The 23,065-nt window shown below is 34.4% G+C and overlaps 3 protein-coding genes across 3 annotated transcripts in view; 1 reads left to right on the top strand and 2 right to left on the bottom strand.

Moving 5' to 3' along the window:
* Window positions 1-9,737, bottom strand: part of pigg (phosphatidylinositol glycan anchor biosynthesis class G (EMM blood group)) — a 136,261-nt gene extending 126,524 nt beyond the window's left edge. The window contains exons 1-3 of the mRNA XM_016277489.1: window positions 9,430-9,737; window positions 8,419-8,540; window positions 480-689 (exon numbers count right to left, since the gene is read on the bottom strand). Coding sequence (XP_016132975.1) covers window positions 480-689; window positions 8,419-8,540; window positions 9,430-9,583 — 486 coding nt within the window. The 5' untranslated portion in view covers window positions 9,584-9,737. The remainder of the gene's footprint in view (window positions 1-479; window positions 690-8,418; window positions 8,541-9,429) is intronic.
* Window positions 9,738-10,345: 608 nt separating this feature from the next.
* LOC107589124 (LRP2-binding protein-like) lies at window positions 10,346-15,810 on the top strand. Its single transcript, XM_016277477.1, has 8 exons — window positions 10,346-10,436; window positions 11,305-11,414; window positions 11,541-11,654; window positions 12,126-12,268; window positions 12,346-12,451; window positions 15,088-15,311; window positions 15,390-15,555; window positions 15,728-15,810. The coding sequence occupies exons 1-8, from the start codon at window positions 10,346-10,348 to the stop codon at window positions 15,791-15,793; spliced, it is 1,020 nt and encodes a 339-aa protein (XP_016132963.1). The 3' UTR covers window positions 15,794-15,810.
* A 2,402-nt stretch (window positions 15,811-18,212) lies between these two features.
* On the bottom strand, window positions 18,213-20,771 carry LOC107589125 (sorting nexin-25-like). Its single transcript, XM_016277478.1, has 2 exons — window positions 20,361-20,771; window positions 18,213-18,798 (listed from the first exon to the last, which is right to left on the bottom strand). The coding sequence occupies exons 1-2, from the start codon at window positions 20,541-20,543 to the stop codon at window positions 18,733-18,735; spliced, it is 249 nt and encodes an 82-aa protein (XP_016132964.1). The 5' UTR covers window positions 20,544-20,771; the 3' UTR covers window positions 18,213-18,732.
* Between the last annotated feature and the right edge of the window lie 2,294 nt (window positions 20,772-23,065).

Raw genomic sequence — 23,065 nt, 5'->3', positions numbered from 1 at the left:
TCATACTATATGAGCCATAAAAGTCTGATGCATCAACTATGATGCTCAAAAAAAAACAACACCACACAAATCTAAACTTTTTCTTTGTAGATTATTGATTCATTTATTAGATTTTGTATAACGTTTCAATAAACGTTAAAATTAAAAAATGACTATTATTTCAAATTTCAGGCTTTATGGGGTTAAGAATTCAAAACTTTCTCCTCACTTCAGGAAGAGCATTAATTGAAAGCAAGCTACTAATATAACGTTCTGATCTCAAATAAAGGTGCAGTCACATTTCAGCAAAATTTCCATTGTCTGTTGTCAAAAGCGTAGAGATACATGAAGAACCTGTTACGAAATCTGTGTGGAAAATCTTTTGCCCTCACATGAGTTTCCTGGTCTTGATAAATCCTATTGACATTACTTGATTTCACCTGGGAAAATTTACAGAACAATGGAAAGAGTCAAACAACTTTGAGTTCAAATCATCTCACCTCTGTGTAGTCAGACACAAAAAATGAGGTAGTGCCGTCATGCTCCATGAAGTGTTTGGGGAAGAGTCGAACCCAAGTGTCGTCGCCGTAGAAGATGATCCGTTTGCCAGCACTCTTGGCCTGCCAGATGAGATTGTCCTCCAGCAGAGCTGGAGAGTTCAGGTTCATCACCACGTCTATGAAGCCCGGGATGCTTCCGGTGGTCAGAGCCTGATGCCGGACATATGAGAGAACACAAATATTGCTTTTTAAGAAACCATAAAATATCTTTACTGTCCAAAGAGGCCTACAAAGGAAAGTTCACCCAAAAATGTGAGTCTTCTATACATAATATTGATTTAATCAGAATCAGGAGAGTGAAAACAGGACAAAACAGTATATAAATATAAATATGTTGGTGGAATCTGATGTGAGAGGACATCAGGAGATGGACTTTTCTTCGGAGGAAGTGTTGTTATAGATTATGGAGTGGTATTTTGGCCAGAAGTGTCAGTTTTAATTTATATACGTCTTGATGGATCTTGCTTCACAAGACATTAATTGATGGACTGGAGTGGTGTGGATTACTTATGGATTATTGTGATGTTTGGTTTGGACTCTCATTCTGACGGCACGCATTCACTGCAGAGGATCGATTGGTGAGCAAGTGATGTAATGCTACATTTCTCCAAATCTGTTCTGATTAAGAAACAAACTCATCTGTATCTTTCATGGGCTGAGGGTGAGTAAACTTTCGGCATATTTTCATTTTTTGGTGAACTATTCCTTTAAAACATTAGAAATTCACTTCAGGGAAGAAACAAGCAGAATATAGCCCCTATAAAACTGCTCCATTTATGTCTTGTAAACAATACAATTTGATATTACTACAGTTTTGACAGCTGATATAAAAAAAAAAGGCAGAGTACACAAGAAATAAAGCTTTATGGGGGAAAAAACAGACATTTTTGACAAGAAAAAGCCTGTTGTTTTTGGTGTGCTTATAATATTTCTCAGCTCATAAAGTCTCATATTTACACAGTCTGGTTATAAAAAAGTGTGAATCTGAATGTAAGTGACCAGAGACGCTAAAATAGGCCAGATAAATCATTAGCTATTCTGAGAACAGAACCACAAATTTGCAAACTCTTTGTAGTCTCACGCAGAGAAAAACACAACATGAAACCTTTCCCTTACCCTCATGGAAAACCCAAACATAATTCCCTCACCCAGATCCTCATCTCTCAGGAACAACATCATCTAATGATGAAAACAACACACACACACACACACACACACACTACGAGACCACCCCTCCTATTTGCGGTGTAGATTATAATAAGGGTATTGATTGCGTGTCTGTTAGTGTACACAACACAATTACTGTCATCTAGCGTAATGTGCTTCTCCCAGACAATTAACACAGAGCTGAGAGGGGAAAAAAAACAGGTGTCATCATAAACATCACTAGATCTCTGTCTTATTAGTAGACAAGTGCCAAAACAGGTGTTTTTTACGTGTTTCCATCACTCCATCTGTCTCTACCATATTGCTTTTTTAAAATATAATAGTTTGATGTACAGTATTATATAGACATGGTTATAAGGTTTTGAAAGAAGTCCCTTACGCTCACCAAGGCTCCATTTATTTGATTAAAAATACAGTAAAAATAGTAATATTGTGAAATATTATTACAATTTAAAGTAACCATTTTCTATTCGAATACATTTTAAAATGCAATTTATTTCTGTGATCAAAGCTGAATTTTCAGCATCATTACTCCAGTCTTCAGTGTCACATGATCCTTCAGAAATCATACTAATATGCTGATTTGCTGCTCAAGAAACATTTCTTATTATTAATGCTGAATAATATTTTTGTGGAAACCATGCAATATTTTTTTCAGGACTTTTGAATGAATTAAAAAGTTTCAAAAGAACAGCATTTATTTGAAATAGCAATCTTTTGTAACATTATAAATGTCTTTATTAATATGTCTTTATAATTGAATGGGTCCTTGAAGGATAAAAGCATAAATTTCAGTCAAAATGATAATCTTACTGTCACTGTACAAAATATTTGTTAGTTCCAGCACTGTACAGTATAAAACATGCTATGAACAGTTTTGAATGATGCAGCAAGCAAATGCATTAATTGCCAGTCACCTTTATTTTTATATAGATTGTTTCAAAGCAACTTGCTTTAAATTTTCCTGTTTGCATGAATCAAACTCCGGTTCAAACATTTGAATTCAAAGTCACACTACAGTGCAATTCAAAGACGCTGTTAAAACATCAGTCGTAACCTTGAATCAATAAGAAACTAATGGACAAATACATTCTCATTAAAATAACAGAGATATTTACATCATAAAATACTGTGAATATTTGAAACATTGCATACACATTACACCTTAATGATTATATAAATATATAAATATAAACAGAATATGGCTCAACGTTCATTTACAACATGGATTCTCGCAGCTATTCTGTCCTTCCTCTCGTTGCTCCATCAGTAGATCTCACAGAACCTCCTTCACTTACCAGACTCTGAGCTTTTCAGAAATCACAGGCTAATTGCTTTACTCTTGTCACATTTGTAGTGAAACATGAGCAATTAGAGGATTCTGGCTCCCCTCTGCAGTAGTTTTATGCCGCATTAGAGATTCTGGCACCAGGAAAGGCTTAAATTTGTAAGCTTGCTAACTGCTGCTACTAGAAGCATTCACAGCCATAGAGGATGCCAGTGGCTCTGCTGAACGGAAAGAGCATTTCTGCCAGAAAAAAGCCCTAAAGTTTCTTCATACAGTTACAGCAGCAGCAGCAGCACATCTGCTAAATGGAGACTCACAAGAGAGGAAACTGCTGGGCGCGTTTTGAAACTCAATATTCATTTGTGAGCCTTTAAACATACTAAGTGATTCAACTATTTCATAATAAACTCAGCTGAACTGTGTGCCTAAAGAAGTTGTGAAACTTATACACAAGTTTATAATATAGCTTATTAAAAAGAAAAAAACATCTAGCAACCACCCGGAATACCACAACAATCATATACCATTTATAAAAATGTAAAGAACACTAATCTAAATCTAATGTTTTCTCCACCTTTTATACCCCAGAGTTCAACAAACAATCAAACACATCTAATGAAGTCTGTAATCTGATGTTTTGAGGATGCAGACTGATTTGAATGCCTGAGACATTCACTAATAACAGCATAATATAAATGCAGAATATTATCAGTCATATTATCAGAGGTGAAACACTGAAGCTTAAATGCCAATAACAAACTTTGCCAAATATATTAGACACACTGATCTCAAACAATAAAGTTCATACAGACACCAAAAACAAAACAAAAATTAAAAAAATTAATCATGCATTATCATCACCCCTTTAGTAACACATTTACATATGGAGAGAGGAAAATCCAAGATTATTATCATTTAATATTTTATATTTTCACCCATCACAAATAAATTGAACAGTCCAACCGGTTATAAAAATAAGTTATTTTTATGTTATTACTGTGCATCCAAACAAAGTTTTGCCAACATAAACACCAATTATTTTTTTCCGTCAAAGTGTTTTTTTTTGGTTGAGTCTCAAAAGGTTTTGCTTGCAGACGTTTGTGATCGAAAGCATTCAAAAACCTAACAATGCCAAAGAGTTTTGCTTCTTTTTCGCTCTCCCACACAACAGAAAAGAAAAAGTCCTGTCAATCCAGTGAAAACAGACCAATAGAAACAGGTCCTGCATTCGTTCAAACTGTAGACTCCGCCCACCAAGTTTAAACATTTGCATTTTTGACACGCAAGTAAAAAACGTTCTCAGGCAAACACAAATGAAAAAGCAACACTTTTGAGACTCTTTTTTTTTCCTTTTCTTTTTTGGATGCACAAAGATAAAAATAGTTCAAATCAACAGAAGAGCTACAAATGATTCTTAAAGACAAATCAGCACAAAAAATAACAGTATATCACTTCTGCACCATGGGCAACAGGAAGTAGTCAGCAGAACTGATTAAATCTGACGTTAACAACACGCCCTGGGTGCGTTATCTCAGCATCTTCCGACAACTGTAAGAGAGCAGCTTAAAAAACACTCGCTGAACACCCTGAGGCCATCCGCGCTTCACATGACAGCAGACACAAGATTTCTCTTCTGCATTTTTCTTTTCTAACTTTCAGAGTTGGTCGCTTTTGTTTAACACTCTTTCTGTGACGGTGATTGGCGAATACCGCTTCCAGACAGGCTGATTTGCAGTTTGGAAATACATCCCACCTTTTAATGTGTCAATCCTGATGACTGGAGACATGAAAAGTAGGACAGAAGCAGCATTTTTCTTTGCAGCATTAAAACCCTGCGAGCCGAAAGCTTATCTGTGAAGGAAAATAAGAAAAGTTTCTCTATTTACAGAAACAAAACCTTTCAAAATCTTCAGTCAAACTGCAAAAACAGGACCTAAAGGTGCCTGACCATCAGAAGAAAACCTATATCTTTAGGAAAACGACAAACACACACACAAACTCAGGATTCCAGCAGGGTTTTATAATGCACTTGGTGGAAATACTCATTTTGAAAGGTGTTTGCTGGTCTGGTGTAAGGCATAGGGTTTGCACAATGCAGAAAACACAGACGCAATCACAGAATTCAGACAGAAAAATGTAATTTACAGTATAATGTGGAATGTGGCAAATTTTGGATGCATGTTCTACATGTCTCCTTGTGAATGAATGATCATTTGATTACGTTTTAAAATGTTAATTACATTTTTAATGCTTTATACCTTCATTTAACTAACACTGTTTTCAAAACTTGTATTAAATCTAGTGCTGTCAAACAATTAAACGCGATTAACTGCATCCAATATAAAAGTGTTTGTTTACATAATATATGTGTGTGTGCTGTGTATATTTATTATGTATATATAAATACACACACATGCATGTATATATATAAGAAAAATATGTTATGTTTTTTATATTAAATATATATATATATATATATATATATATATATAATATAAATTATATGAATATAAATATATGCATGTAAATAGTTTCACAATATATACTGTATGTCAGACTGGTGTTCCTGTTTTGTTGTGTTTTTCTCCCCATGAGCTCCCTGTAACCCAGTTTCTCCCTCTCGTTTTGATTAGTCATTTGATTCAGGTGTGTCCCATTAATTACCCTCGTTTACTTCAGTATTTAAAGTGTGGTCTGTTCCTTATTTCCTTTGTCCGGCGTCATCATTAGGGGCTTTCGCACCGCTTTAGTTCCAGAACTAAATGTACAGTACTAAAGTACTGGGATGATTTTGCGTGAACTATTTCCCAGTACTATTTAAAGGGTTGCATTCGCACCGACAGTGTGTACTAGGAAGTGACGGTAAGCCGGTCGACAGCGACGTCATTTGTGCGCGGCGTTCAACAACGGAAACAAAGAAGGCCAAGGAGGTCTCCCGTTAATTACCCTCGTTTAGTTCAGCATTTAAAGTGTTGTCTGTACCTCGTTTCCTTTGTCCAGTGTCGTCTATACTATGGTCTTTTTTTCCAGTTTTTAAAATGAGTTGTTATTGCCATTGTTATGCCATTGTCTTGCCAACAGTTAACTAAATAAAAAAAAAGCTGAAATAAAATACAATATAATAAAAGCAGAAAAACATAACCTTAAGTGAAAATTAGTCTTTTTAAGCACTAATATTACGTATATGGAAATAAAAAGTAAAAGCGAAATAAAAATATAACTAATAAAAACGACAAAAGCACATAATAAAATTACAAAAAATAAAAATAGAATAAAACCTTCAAAAATAAAATAGAGAGAAAACTAAAAGAAAAAAAACAGGTCTGTCTTCAGAAAATTGGCTCATATGCTACTCAAACTGGTAAGACACAAAAGCACCAAATGGAATTATGGGTATTCAACATTACGCTGCTCTCCGGAAGCACTTCAACGCAGCAGCTGGTGAAGACATCAAAGAAAAAGTGAGGCAATATCTCAGCAAAAAAATCTGAATATTTACATGAAACTGCCTAAAATCAGCACAGCAGCAACATAGCGTCATTTTTCACAGCTACATTTTCTTATTATGCTCAAAATCAACCAAGCACTGTCAATACAAAATATTTTAACATGAAGCATCTTTATTTCAAAGTCGAGGAGGAATTCAGGGAGAATTCTGGGAAATGATGGTCTTGTGTACTCAAAAGACATGTAATAAGTACATGTTGGCCCTCTGTCGCATTTGATTTCAGTATAAAGTCATTGAAACTCATCACAGAAGAGATGATAGAACTGCTCACTGTGACCCAGACGTTTGATTGACAGCTCGATTCACCAGGATGTCACACCCTCCGTTATGACATCAGCAGCAGCAACAATGACTCAAAATCAATGGCAAGAGCGTCTCTACAGCAACCAGTGGTCTGGCTCATGTTCTTACAGTGGCAAAGATGATGCTGGGCCATTCTCACACACACACACACACACACTCACACACTCACTCGCACGCACGCACACACGCACGCACACACGCACTCCACAAAGCATGCCGTTTTGATCCTGTTTCAATGCAATCATATTTGTTTAATTCGGGGCAGGAAAATATGACTTTGATAACAGAAACAAACATGCTGTCTGGTTGAAATTCATTTAAAAAGGTCTACTGAACACTCAGAAAAAAAAGGTACAAAAGCTGTCAATGTGGCAGAACACATTTGCACCTTATTTAGAGTGTATACAGTGTTAATTTAATATCATTAACATACTTTCATACAGTAGTTTTTATTAATAATGTGAATTTATTTTTATATTTTGTTGTGTGTGTTTGTTATTTTTATTACAAATAATTAGTTTTTTATGTCTATATAGTTTTATACATTTTTATTTAATTTTCCATTTTAGTGATTTAATATAAATCAATTAAAATAAATGAAAATGACAAATGTTGGCTTGGCATCTAGCTGAGATATATATATATATATATATATATATAAAAATAATTTACTTTTATTATTAAAATACATTTTAAAATACATTTACATTTTATTTCAGTTAAAATGTATTTTTCTCAAGTAATGACAATATTTTTTGTGCTTTTAGTTTTAGTTCATTATAACAGCCCTGAATATAACAGGTTCATGGCACTTTCATCACAGGCTGTCTGAGGGTGTCTTTGCATTTCACCCTTTACACCTTACAATATCACAGTACTGACACGGTAACATCATGCGTTACTGAACAGAAGAAAAAACGGTAATCAAGGTAAAAGGGTTCAGAAGTACCACGAAGACCAAAAAAACGGACTGATCTCTGACTACACACATCCCCTGTTCCAATGAACCAGTCCAAAACAAAGAAAACAACAAAAGCAGAGCAAGACCGGGACTGAAAAAGGGCTTGTTAGTGAGATAAACCTTGAGTCTCGAGTGAATTGTGCTCTGTGGAGAGGTCAACCAATACAGAGAGGCGACTACATGACTCTATGAAGGATGAAGGTGTTGCTGTAAACATCAGGCTTTCCGGAGACCACACATGCTTTCTAAATAAAGTCCCTCCTGGCACTTTCCACAAATAAGTCCCATGACATTCTTAAACTACTAAAGGCACAAATCTGGTGTTCTTTAGAGAGTTATCTAGCGGATATGTTATCTAACAGTTATCTAACATTAAATTAATATAGCATTATATGAATATCCAACTTTACTGGCTTACATATACACACATAAAGCTACTATTTAAAAAAATCTCAATTTGATGATACTTGTTTACAGGATTTATTTACTCTTAGCAGATGCAGAACTATGGATTCTGCCTTTTTGTCATGATATGCCTGTACAAATATCACTGAGACCCTCGAACATCTCACACACGAATCAATGATTCTGATCGACATATGGTTCGAGCTACAGCATGAGTTAATAAACACAATAGAAGCCATCAACAAACGGTCGAGTCATTTCTGTCTATAGCATCCTCATCCAAATACTCCCAGTTCACTGAGCCATGGGGCATTTCATTCGGATTTGGACATCCAGAATAAAACAGACTGAGGCATTGGTTATATTTAGCTATTTTGCATAAAATTGGGGATACATATAAATAAAAGTACAAAAGGTATACAATGAAATACTGCCTACATATTTATATGGTTCAAGTAGTAGTAGTAGATTTTTATTTAATGCCATGTCAGCATCTTCATGGCATGCTGTTCATGGCAAAAACAATTCAAAAAAATACAAGTATAACAAATACAATAAAAACATTAACATATGATAAAAATTCAAAAACGTTTTCTTTATATGGTTCAAAGACGAAAAGTGGTTTTCAAGCATAAAAACAATAAAAGTTTTTCTTTAAATTGCAATGTGTCCTGTTTAATGTTTTTGGGGGTTTTTTCTGAGCAAAAAATAATGACTTGCATACATTTTTACACTGATTTACAGAAGACACTCATGTCATTCAGTGCAACAACAGTACAGTACATATACCAAACAAATCTTGTCAGGTATATTTAGAACAAGAATCATTAGATGACATTAAAAGAGCCCAAATACAAATAAATTGTACTTTTAAATCTTTACCCATCTTTGCCACTATCCTACAAACCACTAGGTTTTACCCATTTGTCTGCAAGAAGTTATTAATCATTTCAAATTAAATTACATTTACTGTAATCATGTCTTCTTTTATATATTTTAATATTTTATGTACAGGTCAGAATAAGTATGTTGCTTCATTTTTACATAAATATATCTGTTATGCAGAATGACAACGGTACATTATTTCAAGCATATTTTGACATTTTACTTTCACAAAAGTTATTTTGAAACACATAAACTACAAAATAATTATCTAAAAAATCAGAAATAAAATATTTTATAAAATAATTTAGCCTTAATACCTCACTATAAAATCATCACCATCAACATAACGCTTAATAATTCTGCGTGTGTTTACCCGTCTGTGGCTCTGCAGGAAAATCAGTCTCTTTGCTCTTGTCTGAAAGGGATGATTTGACAGGAACAGGGAAGAATCCTCTCAGGAAAAGAGCGATTGACACAAGCTCACATATGAGACACAATAAAGCAAATACTGATGAACTCAGCTTCATGATGAAGATCAATAACACTCATAAAACACCACAAACACTGGCAACTGTCCAGCCTGCTTTCTGATTTCTCATTCAACCGTCATTTTGAACAGACACGACACTAAACCCACACGATTAATGAAGATTCTGCCGGATTAGTGTTTTGAAATTCTCATTTCCGTGTTGTGCCATGAGGGTCACTACGGCAACGCAGACGGAGCGTTTCTCAAAACGTTTTTCAACGTTTCTCGGACTCTTATTTTGTAATCAGAGCCAAAACTCTATGACAAATAATTGTATTTACGTTTACATAGTATTTAAACGTACTATGCACAGTTCTGAAATATCTCAAATTGTATTATAGTTTACACAATAAATAACTATATAAAATAAAACGTATCTTATAAAATGAAAGTAAGAAGTTATATACAGACTGTTATTTTTTCCCAAATTAGGCGACGGGGAGAAAAATTAGGTTTTATTCTCGAACCTTATATTATTTCATATTTATGTAATTTATTGTTATATTATTATGTAATTTAAAAAACCGTGGAATGAAAAGTACAAGTGTGAGGTCATCAGAGGTTGTCATGGTAACATTTGTTGTAATGGCGCTTTATTTCTTTTTCGACATTGTCAAAAACGCGTTTTATTTGCAATCATTTATAGACAGAGAAAACCACAATCCGTCGGAATATGTCATTTATTAAAGTGCTGCTGACTGTTAAAGGGAATTGTGTTTGTAACTAAGCAGTGATTTAGTGATTCTGTTTGTCGAGGGAAATGGACTCCACGGAGAAAACCAGAACCTCAAAGCTTCTCAGTGAAATAAACCAGATTTATCAAGATATTAGAGAAGAGTCAATGCAGTCAGGTGATCAGAGATGCACATTCCATAACAGTAGAAACATGTCATTGCATTTCTTTTTATATATATATCATATGTATGTATATATATGTGTGTGTGTGTGTGTGTGCATGTTTATGTGGTTTATGAGGACACACATTTGTATAATAACATGGGTATGACAGGTATTACAACGAGAAGGTGATTTATGAGGACATTTCCAGTGTCCCCGTAATTCAAAAGGCTTATAAATAATTCTGAATGAGTTTCTTGAAAATCTATAAATGCAGAAAGTTTCCTGTGAGGGGTAGGTTTAGGTGTAGGGTTGGTGTAGAGCAATAGAAAATACGGTCTGTACAGTATAAAAACCATTATGCCTATGGAGATTCCCCATAAACCATAAAAACAAACCTGTGTGTGTGTGTGTGTGTGACTCTGGAGCACAAAACCAGTCTTAAGTCACACGGGTATATTTGTAGCAATAGCCAAAAATACATTGTATGGGTCAAAATTATCCATTTTTCTTTAATGCCAAAAAATCATTAGGATATTAAGTAAAGATTATGTTCTATGAAGATATTTTGTAAATGTCCTACCGTAAATATATCAAAACTTAATTTTTGATTGGTAATATGCATTGCTAAGAACTTCATTTGGACAACTTTAAAGGCGATTTTCTCAATATTTTGATTTTTTTGCACCCTCAGATTCCAGATGATCAAATAGTTGTATCTCGACCAAATATTGTCCTATCCTAACAAACCATACATCAATGGAAAGCTTATTTACTTAGCGTTCAGATGATGTATTAATCTCAATTTTGAAAAATTAACTCTTAAGACTGGTTTTGTGGTCCAGGGTCATAAATATACACTTTTTTTTTTTTTTTTTAAAGCAGAGACTACTGGTGGGTCGGTGGAGAAGACAGTGATTCTGCTTAAAGAGAAAGCAGAAAGAGGAGATTCACAAGCCGTCTTCCTCCTGGGACAGTTACACTATGAGGAGGTGACTGATGCCTCTCTCAATTATTCTGTTTCATTATGCAAAGACAGAATCACGTAAGAATTTGCTTTCAGCATTACTGCATTACATAGTAGTTACACATCTCAGGAATAATCTGGTGTTCTGCAGGGCCGCTACGCAGCAGCAGAGATCATCTTTGATGGCATTAAAGATGAAGATCCTCGAGCTCTGTATCAGCTGGCTGTCATATATTACGATGGCCTTGGAACCAAAGAAGACCTTGTGAGGACCATATTGCTGTTATTATGATATCTCACACATATACAGTTAATAGATCATCATTAATAACATATAATGCAACATTTAAAAAAATAAGCTTTTCGGCTGTTACAAATTTCTAAAAATGTCTGCAAAAGCGGCTCAGATTTCCTTTATTATACTATTAATATCTCAGTAACAGAAACAAGAAGATCTCATTTGTTAACATTAATGCATTACCTAACATGAACAACGAGCAATATATTTTTACAGGATTTACTTACCTGTTCATGTTTAAAGTTAATAGAAAATGTTCACAGTGCATTCATTAATAGCAGATACAGTGATCTTAAAATTGTATTAGTAAATGTTGAAATTAACGTTTACTAAGATTAATAAATGCTGCAGAATTAATGTTCATTGTTAATGTTAGAGTTACCAATATCTCATTGTAAAAGCAGCACTGATTTTTTTTCTTATGAAACCCTTTAACAGAGCAAGGCAATTGAGTATATGAGAACAGTTGCATTCTGGGATTCGTCTGAAGTGGGCTGTATCAAATACGCAGCACTGTATAACCTGGGCCGGTCGTATCTGGAGGGTTTTGGTGTCGAGGCATCCAGAGCTGAAGCAGAGCGGTGAGAAACAAGCACAGCGAAATATAATGTCTGTGCATAAAAATGTGAAGCACTTCTGATGAACGTTTCTATGGCAGGCTTTGGCTCCTGGCAGCTGATGATGGAAACCCGAACGCTAGTGTGAAAGCGCAGTCGTCTCTGGGCATGTTTTACTGCAGACCGGAGACTCTGGACCTCAGAAAGGTCCTGATATCACTCACAACCATCATGCATCATCAGCTGAAGCACTGACCTGTAGAGCTGCTGGAATGTAGAAGAGAATTAACATTGGGTTCCTCTGGGAAATTCTGGTTCATGTTTTGTTCGAACAGTTGCTAACAAGCTTCTAGATAAACAGAAACACACAAGTTTTTAGCTTGATGAATCTGAACCACAATAGTCCTCATATGGCAATTTTTTAATATTTTTAAACGCACACAGCAGCTTCAGAGTTCACATTTGATGTATGACTTTGTATAATTTATGTTGTAAAAAAAAATGTGAATGTGAAGTTAAGTAATGCTAACCACAGACCTTATTCTGCTCATACACCAAACAAAAACCCATTGCAAATTCCTGAGGGAGCCCATAATTAGCCATCCAAGTTGGCCTATAAAATGACACATATAATGTCAAGAAATCTGTGCATAAAAATGTGAAGCACTTCTGATGAACGTTTCTATGGCAGGCTTTGGCTCCTGGCAGCTGATGATGGAAACCCGAATGCTAGTGTGAAAGCGCAGTCGTCTCTGGGCATGTTTTACTGCAGACCGGAGACTCTGGACCTCAGAAAGGTCCTGATATCACTCACAACCATCATGCATCATTAGCTGAAGCACTGACCTGTAGAGCTGCTGGAATGTAGAAGAGAATTAACATTGGGTTCCTCTGGGAAATTCTGGTTCATGTTTTGTTCGAACAGTTGCTAACAAGCTTCTAGATAAACAGAAACACACAAGTTTTTAGCTTGATGAATCTGAACCACAATAGTCCTCATATGGCAATTTTTAAATATTTTTAAACGCACACAGCAGCTTCAGAGTTCACATTTGATGTATGACTTTGTATAATTTATGTTGTAAAAAAAAATGTGAATGTGAAGTTAAGTAATGCTAACCACAGACCTTATTCTACTCATACACCAAACAAAAACCCATAGCAAATTCCTGAGGGAGCCCATAATTAGCCATCCAAGTTGGCCTATAAAATGACACTATGACTAAATTTCTACACAAACAAATGTTTTATAATACATTTAAATAATTATAATAAATTAATAATACATATGAATTATAATAAATATAATATTTAGAGTAAAATTATAATAACTTATTTAAAATTAAGTGAAGAAACTTTTTCTTCCTACTTTTCTGTCTTGTAGTGTTGACTTAACAAAAGCAACATATTGTTAGGAAAAATTCATAACACAGACCAAAATATCTAATGCTAACTAGAGCATGAGCTACATCTTTTTTTCTTTCCTTTTTTATCATTTATTTTTAATAGATCAATCCTTTAGTAAGCATGGCATATTTTATAAACTGCCATTAATACATTTTAAATAATTTCACGGTTTTTAAATGTTTTTAAAAGAAGTTATTATTCTCTTATTCTCACCAAGGCTGCATTTATTTGACCAAACATACAGTAAAAACATTAATGTTGTCAAATAATATTACAATTTAAAATCTCTGTTTTATCTTTGAATATTTTTGCAAATGTAATTTATTCCTGAGATGCAAAGCTGAATTTTCAACATCATTACTCCAGTCTTTAGTGTCACATGGTCCCTCAAATCCACTTTTGACCTACTGTCATTACAAATACAAACTTATTTCTAAAGCACTTTTAAAACAACTGCCAATGACCATTACTGTCCAATAATGCATCTTTCAAGAAAAAAAATCTTCAAATATATTCTTGTTTCTGAAATTGATAGTTCACCCAAAAATTTCATAATTTCCCACCCTCAAGTTGAGTTTGAGTATGAGTTTCTCTCTTCTGTTGAACATAAAATATATTTTGAAGACTTTGTGTAACTAACCAAACACTTGATGGACCCCATTGACTTCCATATTATGGGATATGGATGGACGGATGGATGGATTGGCGGACGGATAGACAGATAGATAGATTGATAGAAAGACAGACAGACAGACAGACAGACAGACAGACAGATAGACAGATAGATAGATATATAGATGATAGATAGATAGATAGATAGATTGATTGATTGATTGATTGATTGATAGAACGATAGACAGACAGACAGACAGACAGACAGACAGACAGACAGATAGATAGACAGACAGACAGACAGACAGACAGACAGACAGATAGACAGACAGACAGACAGATAGACAGACAGACAGACAGACACAGACAGCTAGATAGATAGATAGATAGATAGACAGATAGACAGACAGACAGACAGACAGACAGATAGACAGACAGACAGATAGATAGACAGATAGACAGATAGCTAGATAGATAGTTAGCTAGATAGATAGATAGATAGATAGATAGATAGATAGATAGATAGATAGATAGATAGACAGATAGACAGACAGACAGATATAGCATGGAAGTCAATGGGGACAATCAACTTATGTTACCAACATTCTTCAAATTATCTTTTATGTTCAACAAAACAAAGAAAGTCATACAGGTTTGGAACAACTTGAGGGTGAGTAAATGATGACAGAATTTCCTTTTTGGATGAACTATCCCTTTAAATCATCATTATCATCATCAGTCAGAGAAACAGAGATCTAATCTAATGCACTGGTGTTAAATGTCTCTGTCTTCAGTCAGTCTGGTCATGTGTTGATGTACCGCAGGCGTTCTCGTGGCACTCGGAGGCGTGTGGTAACGGCAGTCTGGAGTCTCAGGGCGCTCTGGGCGTCATGTATCTGTACGGTCACGGCGTGCAGAAGGACCCCGACGCTGCCCTGTTCTGCCTGAAGGAGGCGGCAGAGAGAGGAAACGTCTACGCTCAGGGTCACCTGACGGCCTGCTACTACCACAGGAAGCTCTACTCCAGAGCAGCCGCCCTGGGAGAGAGGTACAGCGCATCCTGCAGAAACCGGTAAGAACACCGTTCTGTTTTCTGTGGTAAAAACGGGTATGTTTTGACTCTCAGAGTGTCCGGATACGAGGACATCAGTGCCATAGCACGGCACACGGACTGTCTGGAGGAGTACATCAGGAAGGGCATCGCTATAGCCATGTTTTACTACGCACGCTGCCTTCAGCTGGGCCGAGGCGTCCTGAAGAACAGAGACAGAGTGAAGAGCTACTTCACACAGGTACTGTTGACCACCTTACCATTATAATGCCAGTTCTGACATTGAACCTGTAAAAAGCACTGCTACTGAGAAGCAATGTGGGAAAAGTTTGGGACTTGCAAAATAGAAGATGCGGGTAACATTTGGAGGTCCAGTGGTATCTAAGTTTGATTTCTCGTTTTTCCTCCATCAGGCTGCCAGGATCGATCCAGAGATCTGCAAGGAGCTCCAAATGGACGTGGTGCACGGCAGGATATAAATCACACATGCAACAGCAATCACTCATTTAATCTCATCACTGAAATTGATGGATATACAGTTGTGCTCATAAGTTTACATATCCCTTGCAGAATATGGAAAATGTTAATCATTTTAACAAAATAAGAGGGATCATGAAAATGGCATGTTATTTTTTATTTAATACTATCTTGAATAAGCTATTTCACTTAACAGATGTTTATATATTCTCCACAAGACAAAATAATAACTGAATTTATAAAAAATGACCCCATTCAAAAGTTTTTTATCTTAATACTGCGTGTCATTTCATGGATGATCCAAAACTGTCTTTCTGTTTTGTGATAGTTGTTCACGAGTCCCTTGTTGGTCCTGAGCAGTTCAACTGCCTGCTGTTCTTCAGAAAAATCCTCCAGCTCCGGCACATTCTTTGGTTTTCCAGCATCTTCTGCATATTTGAACCCTTTCCAACAGTGACTGTATGCTTTTGAGATCCATCTTTTCACAAGAAGGACAATTGGGGGACTCATACATACCTATTATATAAGGTGAAAACATTTACTGATGCTCAAGAAGGCAACACAGCGCATTAAGAGCTGGGTGGTGTAAACTTTTTGAATCGGATGATCAGGGTAAATTGTACTTATTTTGTCTTCTGGGAAACATTTAAGTATTTATGTAGCTTCTTAAGTGCAGATGATCTTTAAACAAAAAAAAAGAAAAATGTACATATCATCTTGTTCAAAAGTTTACACCCCCTGTCTCTTAATGCACTGTGTTGCCTTCTTGAGCATCAGTAAATGATTTCACCTTATATAATAGTTATATATGAGTCCCTCAGTTGTCCTCGGTGTGAAAATATGGATCTCAAAATCATAGTCACTGTTGGAAAGGGTTCAAATATGCAAAAGATGCTGGAAAACCAAAGAATGTACAGGAGCTGCGGGATTTTTCTGAAGAACAGCAGGCAGTTGAACTGCTCAGGACCAACAAGGGACTCATGAACAACTATCACAAAATATAAAAACAGTCGTGGTCATCCAGGAAACGACAAAGTACTAAGATTCAAGGGTATGAAAACTTTTGAATGTGGTCATTTTTATAAATTAATTTATTATTTTATCTTGTGGAGTGCATGTCAACATCTGTTACAAGAAATAGCTTATTCAGGACAGTACCAAACAAAAAATAACATGCAATTTTCATGATCCCTCTTATTTTGTTTCAATTATTAACATTTTGCACATTCTACAAGGCGTATGTAAACCTATGAGCACAACTCATTTATTATTTTATCTTGTGGAGTGCATGTCAACATCTGTTACAAGAAATAGCTTATTCAGGACAGTACCAAACAAAAAATAACATGCAATTTGCATGATCCCTCTTATTTTGTTTCAATTATTAACATTTTGCACATTCTACAAGGCGTATGTAAACCTATGAGCACAACTGTATATCTGACTCAGGTTTTTTTTTTTCTTTGCTTTTTTAGGATGCTGATGAATTAAAATGTTTAGTATTACTTCAGTGCCATTTAAGAACGATGCAAAGGAAAATCTTTTTAAAAATGCAGTTGAAAATGCAAGCGCCAGCTTCTAAGAAATGTAATCTTTATATTCAAGAATATTTTGAGAAATTTTGCTTACATCTTAAATATACGAGTTTACATTAAAAAAAAACATTATTTTCAACAAACTTTAAAAAATTTATAATATTCCATTTTAACAATACACATTTGAATAAACGATATTTTTTCTCTGTACGTCATAACTACTGTATATGACTACTTTTTGGGATTTTTGAAATATTTACAGGTATAATTACACATACTAAATATTTTTGAAGAATTAATGAATAAATAAATAAACATAAAAGTTCAAGATATGAAATACTTCATATTTTTGTCTGAAATATTTACAGATATAATTACACAAACTAGATAATTTTGAAGAATAAATCAATAATAAATGAATGTTTTTTCTTTCAAAATGTTATATAATTACACTAACTAGGGATTTCTAACTAGAATGAATTAATTAATCAATAATTGTGATTGAAACTGTAAAACTATATAAAGTTGATATGAAATATTAAAGATATGAAATACTTTTTTAGATTGTTGTCTTTGAAATCTTTACAGACATAAAACAACTAGATATTTTTGATGAATAAAGAAAGAAGATATTAATTACTTTTTATGTTTTATTTGAAATTTCTACAGGTATAATTACACCTACCTGAGATATAAGCAAACTGAATAAGTCAAATAAATCAATATTGAAACTAAGAAACTGTAAACGAAAAACTATTGAAACTAAGAAAAGCTATGAAATGAAAACAACTGAAACTATAAGAAATTGTATTAAAGTTTAAAATATGAATTGCATTTTAATGTATACATTTAATATCACATTATATTAAAGACACAACACATGGCAAATCTTCTTCTGCATTTTATTGCTTATAAATGCTCTAGTCTATTTTGGTAAAAATAAAATTCTATAATAATAACAATATTAATAATAATATCACAAACAGAACCTTCACAATAACTGTACATGACATATTGCACGATTAAAAGCTTTCATAATGGTCACAATAATATGTAGGGAGTTTACAGAGGTCTGGGTTCTTCTTTTTACAGATGTGTAACACTCATTCCACTGTTCTTCACATTACACAGCAAAACCCCCTAGAAGAAAACAAAAGAGAGAAAGAAAAGCTGAAGATGACAGCTGGCAGTGGATGTGGTCCGTTCCTCCAAATCTCACCAGAGAGAAACACATCAACGGATTAAAACACAAACATATTCATGACGCTTCCCAGATCCAGCACTACAGAGTCAGTCAAGTGTTTTAGAAATAAAACAACAGAACAAAAAAAATAAATAACACCAAAAACAGCCATCCAGCACATTAGAGAAACACATCCTGAGCCTCTGATGTGACGTGAGGATGTTCAGGCCTGTACGGCCTCCACGCTCAGCTCGGGATAGAGTTCTTTAAGCAGCATCTCCAACAAGATCTGAGGAGAAACAGAGAAAACTTCATGCACACTCAGTGTATAATCATCGTTTCACCTTTAGATGGTACTACAGTATTATCACGTAAAACTATGAGCCTGGAAAACTGGATCATAGCAAAATTAGGCATCTATGTTAAAGCTATATATTTTAAAACCAATTTTAATTTAATTTAGTTTAAAATGTAGCTTAAAAATGTGGCATATTCACAGTCAATTAGAATAAAACAGCTGGCTTCCACAAGTTAACGTCCCTTTAATTTTCTCCATAGCAAAATTTTATTTTAATGAAACATAAAAACACATAACTGAGTGTCCTTGCATATTTGAAAAAATTAATAATAAAAAATAATTCAAAAACATATTTAATATATTTCAGGACAATTCAGAACATGATATATGTATATGTTGTTCAGAATTGTCCTAAAATATATTAAATGTTATTAAAATAAATGTAAATAAAATATTTAAATAAATAATAGAATATATAGAGATATAATAATACATTTAACAAATAACATAAAAAATACATATAAAATATATCGCTAAATATTAATATAATATACGTTTAAATATATTTTAATGCCACATGGGATAAAAGAATTGAGGTATACTAAAGTAATTGAGGTCTTGTATTTAGTATCTTTCTGTTTTGTTTCCCAATTTTCAAATACTTTATCAAGTTTGTAGTGTTGGTTTGGTTCATGGCTTAAAGTGCCCCTATTATGGATTTTTGAAAATGACCTTTCATGCAGCGTGTAACACAGCTCTAAGTGAATGAAAGCATCCTGCAAAGTTTTAAATCTGAAAGTGCACCGTGTATAAAGTTATTGTCTCTCAAAAGAAAGAGTCGACTCTGAATCATTGAAACGAGTCGTTTTTAAAACGAATCCCAAGCCGTTTCATGTTGATGTCAACATGAAACATTAGCATATTGCCCACCCACTTGTTGGTCTTTTCGCTTTGGTCTGAATGAAAATGCAAATTCATTCGTTGCCACTAGGTGCCACTTTTGTAGCTGTAAAAATAGCGGTTTCTCTGGAAACGCTGTACACAAAGCAGCACTGCGCTCACAAACGCTGCTTTATCAGGCATTGCAGGCATTATGAAATGAAAATGAGACCAATCGGACCAATCACCGCAGATTAGCGTCACGCAAAGGAGGGGTTTGGAAAAATTAATCGTTGAGCGAATCGTTTGGGAGTCCTTGAGCAAGTAAGGTAAAAATTAATGCATATTGCAAGACAATGAAAGTGTTTTTTGGCCTTGCATGCTTGTCAACCTGTTGTTGGGGACTCCCACAAACCAAAATATGAACTTTTCATTACCCATAATAGGGGCACTTTAAAAACCCTTTATTTGAGGGTTAAAAAAACAGCTTGAGTGACACTCCATTCAGGTTCATTCCTGCCACTTTCCCTGTGAAAGATGTAAATCTGTCGTGTCATGAGAGTATTTCAACAGAAAGCAGAAACGAGAACATCCGCTGACTGAAAGTGAAAGCCTGAGATATAAATAAACTGGAGCAAGGTTAACGGTCAGTCCCAGAGCGCTGGGTGACTTACGTAGAGAAGGTGTCTGTTGGCACTGGTCTCCTGAAGTGCATTAAAGATCCTGATGATCCCGTATCTGGCGTTCTGCTGCCCCACGAGATTCTGAAGTGCATCTAAACAACAAAAAACAGCATTTTTGCTCTCATTACACAGTCTCTGCTGTCCAGCTTTCCAGCGAAAGATTGAAATCCTCATTAAAAAGCCGTTTTGATCGTGGTGAGTCTCTGTGGTGTGGGCCTGTGAGAGCTGGAGAGTGAAGCAGTATTGTCAAGCGCTCTGAGCACAGGCAGGTGTAATTGCTCTCGCTGGAGTGTGCTTTAAGTGTCCCGCTCTAATTAAAAAGCGCCATGCAGGCAGAAACAGCAACGAAGCCTTTTACATTAACAACGTCGCACTTTAGAACAAAATAAAACCTTTTTCCAAGGTGACTGAATCGGCACAGGGTTAGTTTTTGTATTCATTTGGATTTTAAAAGGGTCCTATTATGTTCCTTTACAAAGTCTTGATTTTGTTTTGGGGGTGTACTAGAACATGCTCTCATGCTTTTTCACATCATTTACATTATTACAATACCTTTCTCCCCAGCCTGGCACAAACGGCTCGATTAGTTCTGACTTTGATGAAGGCCCACCTTCCGAAAAACGAAATGTTTTGTGATTGGTTAGCTGTCCCAGTGCGTTGTGATTGGCGAACAGCTTAGACGGTGTTTCAGCACTGCCCCGCCCCTTGCCAAAGCAGCGAGTTCCGTCTGCTCCGGTATAGTCAAGGATGGCGTCAATATTGCCATACCAATTTGAGCCGGATTCAGATCCAGAGAATATTGAACAAGAGGATTGTGCAGAACCTTTGCACGCACGGATATTGCAAGACATATTAGAGTGGTAATGTTATTGTTGTTTTTTTTGGCTAAATCACGTTTTAGATAGAATGTCAACAACCGCTTAAAAATAACTGCATTTACTATGTACAGATAAGTGCAACTGCAATATGTCTTATGCTTATTGTTCTTTAATTCTAACATTATAACATGAATTGCAGTGAAACTGTTATACAGTTGAATTTATTTATACCATAAGTCTTATAATTGAAGTGTAAATTCTGCAGATTACATAATTTTCCAGTATTGTACTGTGAGCGATTTAAAAAAACGTTTTCATAATTGTAACATAGATAATTATTCAGGTGCATGTGTAATAACTTGCGAAAACCTGACGCTACAGCAGCACTTCTTCTTCGTCGTCGTCTTGTCTGATGCACTCAACCAAGCGTTCTCACCACGCCCTCGCCCCAACCATTCGAATTTCTGTAGGCGGGATTTATTTTAATGATACTCTAATGGGCCGCTTTATGACATCATAAAACCCGGAAAACAAACGCTGTAGTCCAAACGAGCCGTTTGTTGTAGTTCTTGAAAAGGGATTTTTTTAAACGAAATATCTCCCTTTGGAGTGGACTTTGAAGATTTGTAATGTTGTAGATCTTTTTTCAAGCCCAAACATACACACTACACACTGACTAAAATTCAAAAAGTGAAAAAGTATAATAGGACCCCTTTAAAAAAATGTTTCAACAATATTTATATTTACCAAAATTATAATATTACAATATTTATAAATACAAATGGTCAGCTAGGTAGTAATGCCTTTTCACACCTATTGTTTTTAATCACAATAGCTGTAAAAAAAAAAAAATAAACTAAATAAATAAATAATAAGAATAATGCAACAGGAATTACCGTAATTACAAGGTTCCAACTTTGAAAAAAAAGAGACTTCTGTTACCAGCAAACAACTGAAATGGTAGAGGCTTGTTTAGATGTCGTTAGTGACTACTAAATATTAATTTTTTATTCAATGTCTAAGTTCATATAGCTTTCGTTAAATGAAATAAAGCTGAAACAAAACATAAAATCAATCAAAACCTTCAAATTAAAAAACTTTGAAAAATAAAAAGTAAATAAAATCATAAAATATAATAAATAAAATGTATAAAAAATTGAAAAATACCGTGGCAACTAGCTGAAATAAGCTTAAGTACTCAAATGACTAAAAATTGAAATAAAAATAAAGCAAAATAGAAATATAAAAAAATAAAAAGACAAAAGGCATAAAGTTACTGAAATGGTAGAGGCTTCAATATTGAAATGTTGTTAATGACTGCTAAATATAGATTTTTTTTATTCAGTGTCTAAGTTTATATAGTTTTCGTTAAATGAAATAAAGCTGAAACAAAACATAAAATCAATCAAATAAAACCTTAAAATTAAAAAAACCTTGAAAATTAAAACAACAAATAAGATAATAAATAATAAATTAAATTAATACAAATTGAAAAATGCTTTGGCAACTAACTGAAATTAAATAAGCTGAAATATTAAAATTACTAAAACTGAAATAAAAAGGTAACACTTTACAATAAGGTTCATTAGTTAACTACATTAGTTAACATGAACTAATAATGAACTGCACTTATACAGCGTTTATTAATCTTTGTTAATGTTAATTTCAACATTTACTAATACATTATTAAAATCTTGTTAACATTAGTTAATGCACTGTGAACTAACATGAACTAACAATGAACATCTGTATTTTTATTAACTAACGTTAGCGTAGATTAGTAAATACAGTAACAAATGTATTGCTCATGGTTAGTTCATGTTAGTTAATACATTAACTAATGTTTAACTAATGAACCTTATTGTAAAGTGTTACCAA

The sequence above is a fragment of the Sinocyclocheilus grahami genome, unplaced genomic scaffold (genome assembly GCF_001515645.1).
Source record: "Sinocyclocheilus grahami isolate Dianchi unplaced genomic scaffold, SAMN03320097.WGS_v1.1 scaffold112.1, whole genome shotgun sequence".
Lineage (NCBI taxonomy): Eukaryota > Metazoa > Chordata > Actinopteri > Cypriniformes > Cyprinidae > Sinocyclocheilus > Sinocyclocheilus grahami.
The sequence above is the reverse complement of the archived record's forward strand: the minus strand, read 5'-3'. Positions and strand labels throughout refer to the sequence as shown.

What these genes read in the sequence shown, in the direction of transcription:
- LOC107589124 (XM_016277477.1), top strand. Translation starts at nt 10,346, where the DNA reads ATGGACTCCACGGAGAAAACCAGAACCTCAAAGCTTCTCAGTGAAATA. An exon ending in AGAAGAGTCAATGCAGTCAG is followed by an intron (nt 10,437 to 11,304) that starts GTGATCAGAGAT and finishes TTTTTTTTAAAG; the next exon opens with CAGAGACTACTGGTGGGTCG. An exon ending in TCCAGAGCTGAAGCAGAGCG is followed by an intron (nt 12,269 to 12,345) that starts GTGAGAAACAAG and finishes TTTCTATGGCAG; the next exon opens with GCTTTGGCTCCTGGCAGCTG.
- LOC107589125 (XM_016277478.1), bottom strand. Translation starts at nt 20,543, where the DNA reads ATGAGGATTTCAATCTTTCGCTGGAAAGCTGGACAGCAGAGACTGTGT. An exon ending in CCAACAGACACCTTCTCTAC is followed by an intron (nt 18,799 to 20,360) that starts GTAAGTCACCCA and finishes GTTTCTCCTCAG; the next exon opens with ATCTTGTTGGAGATGCTGCT.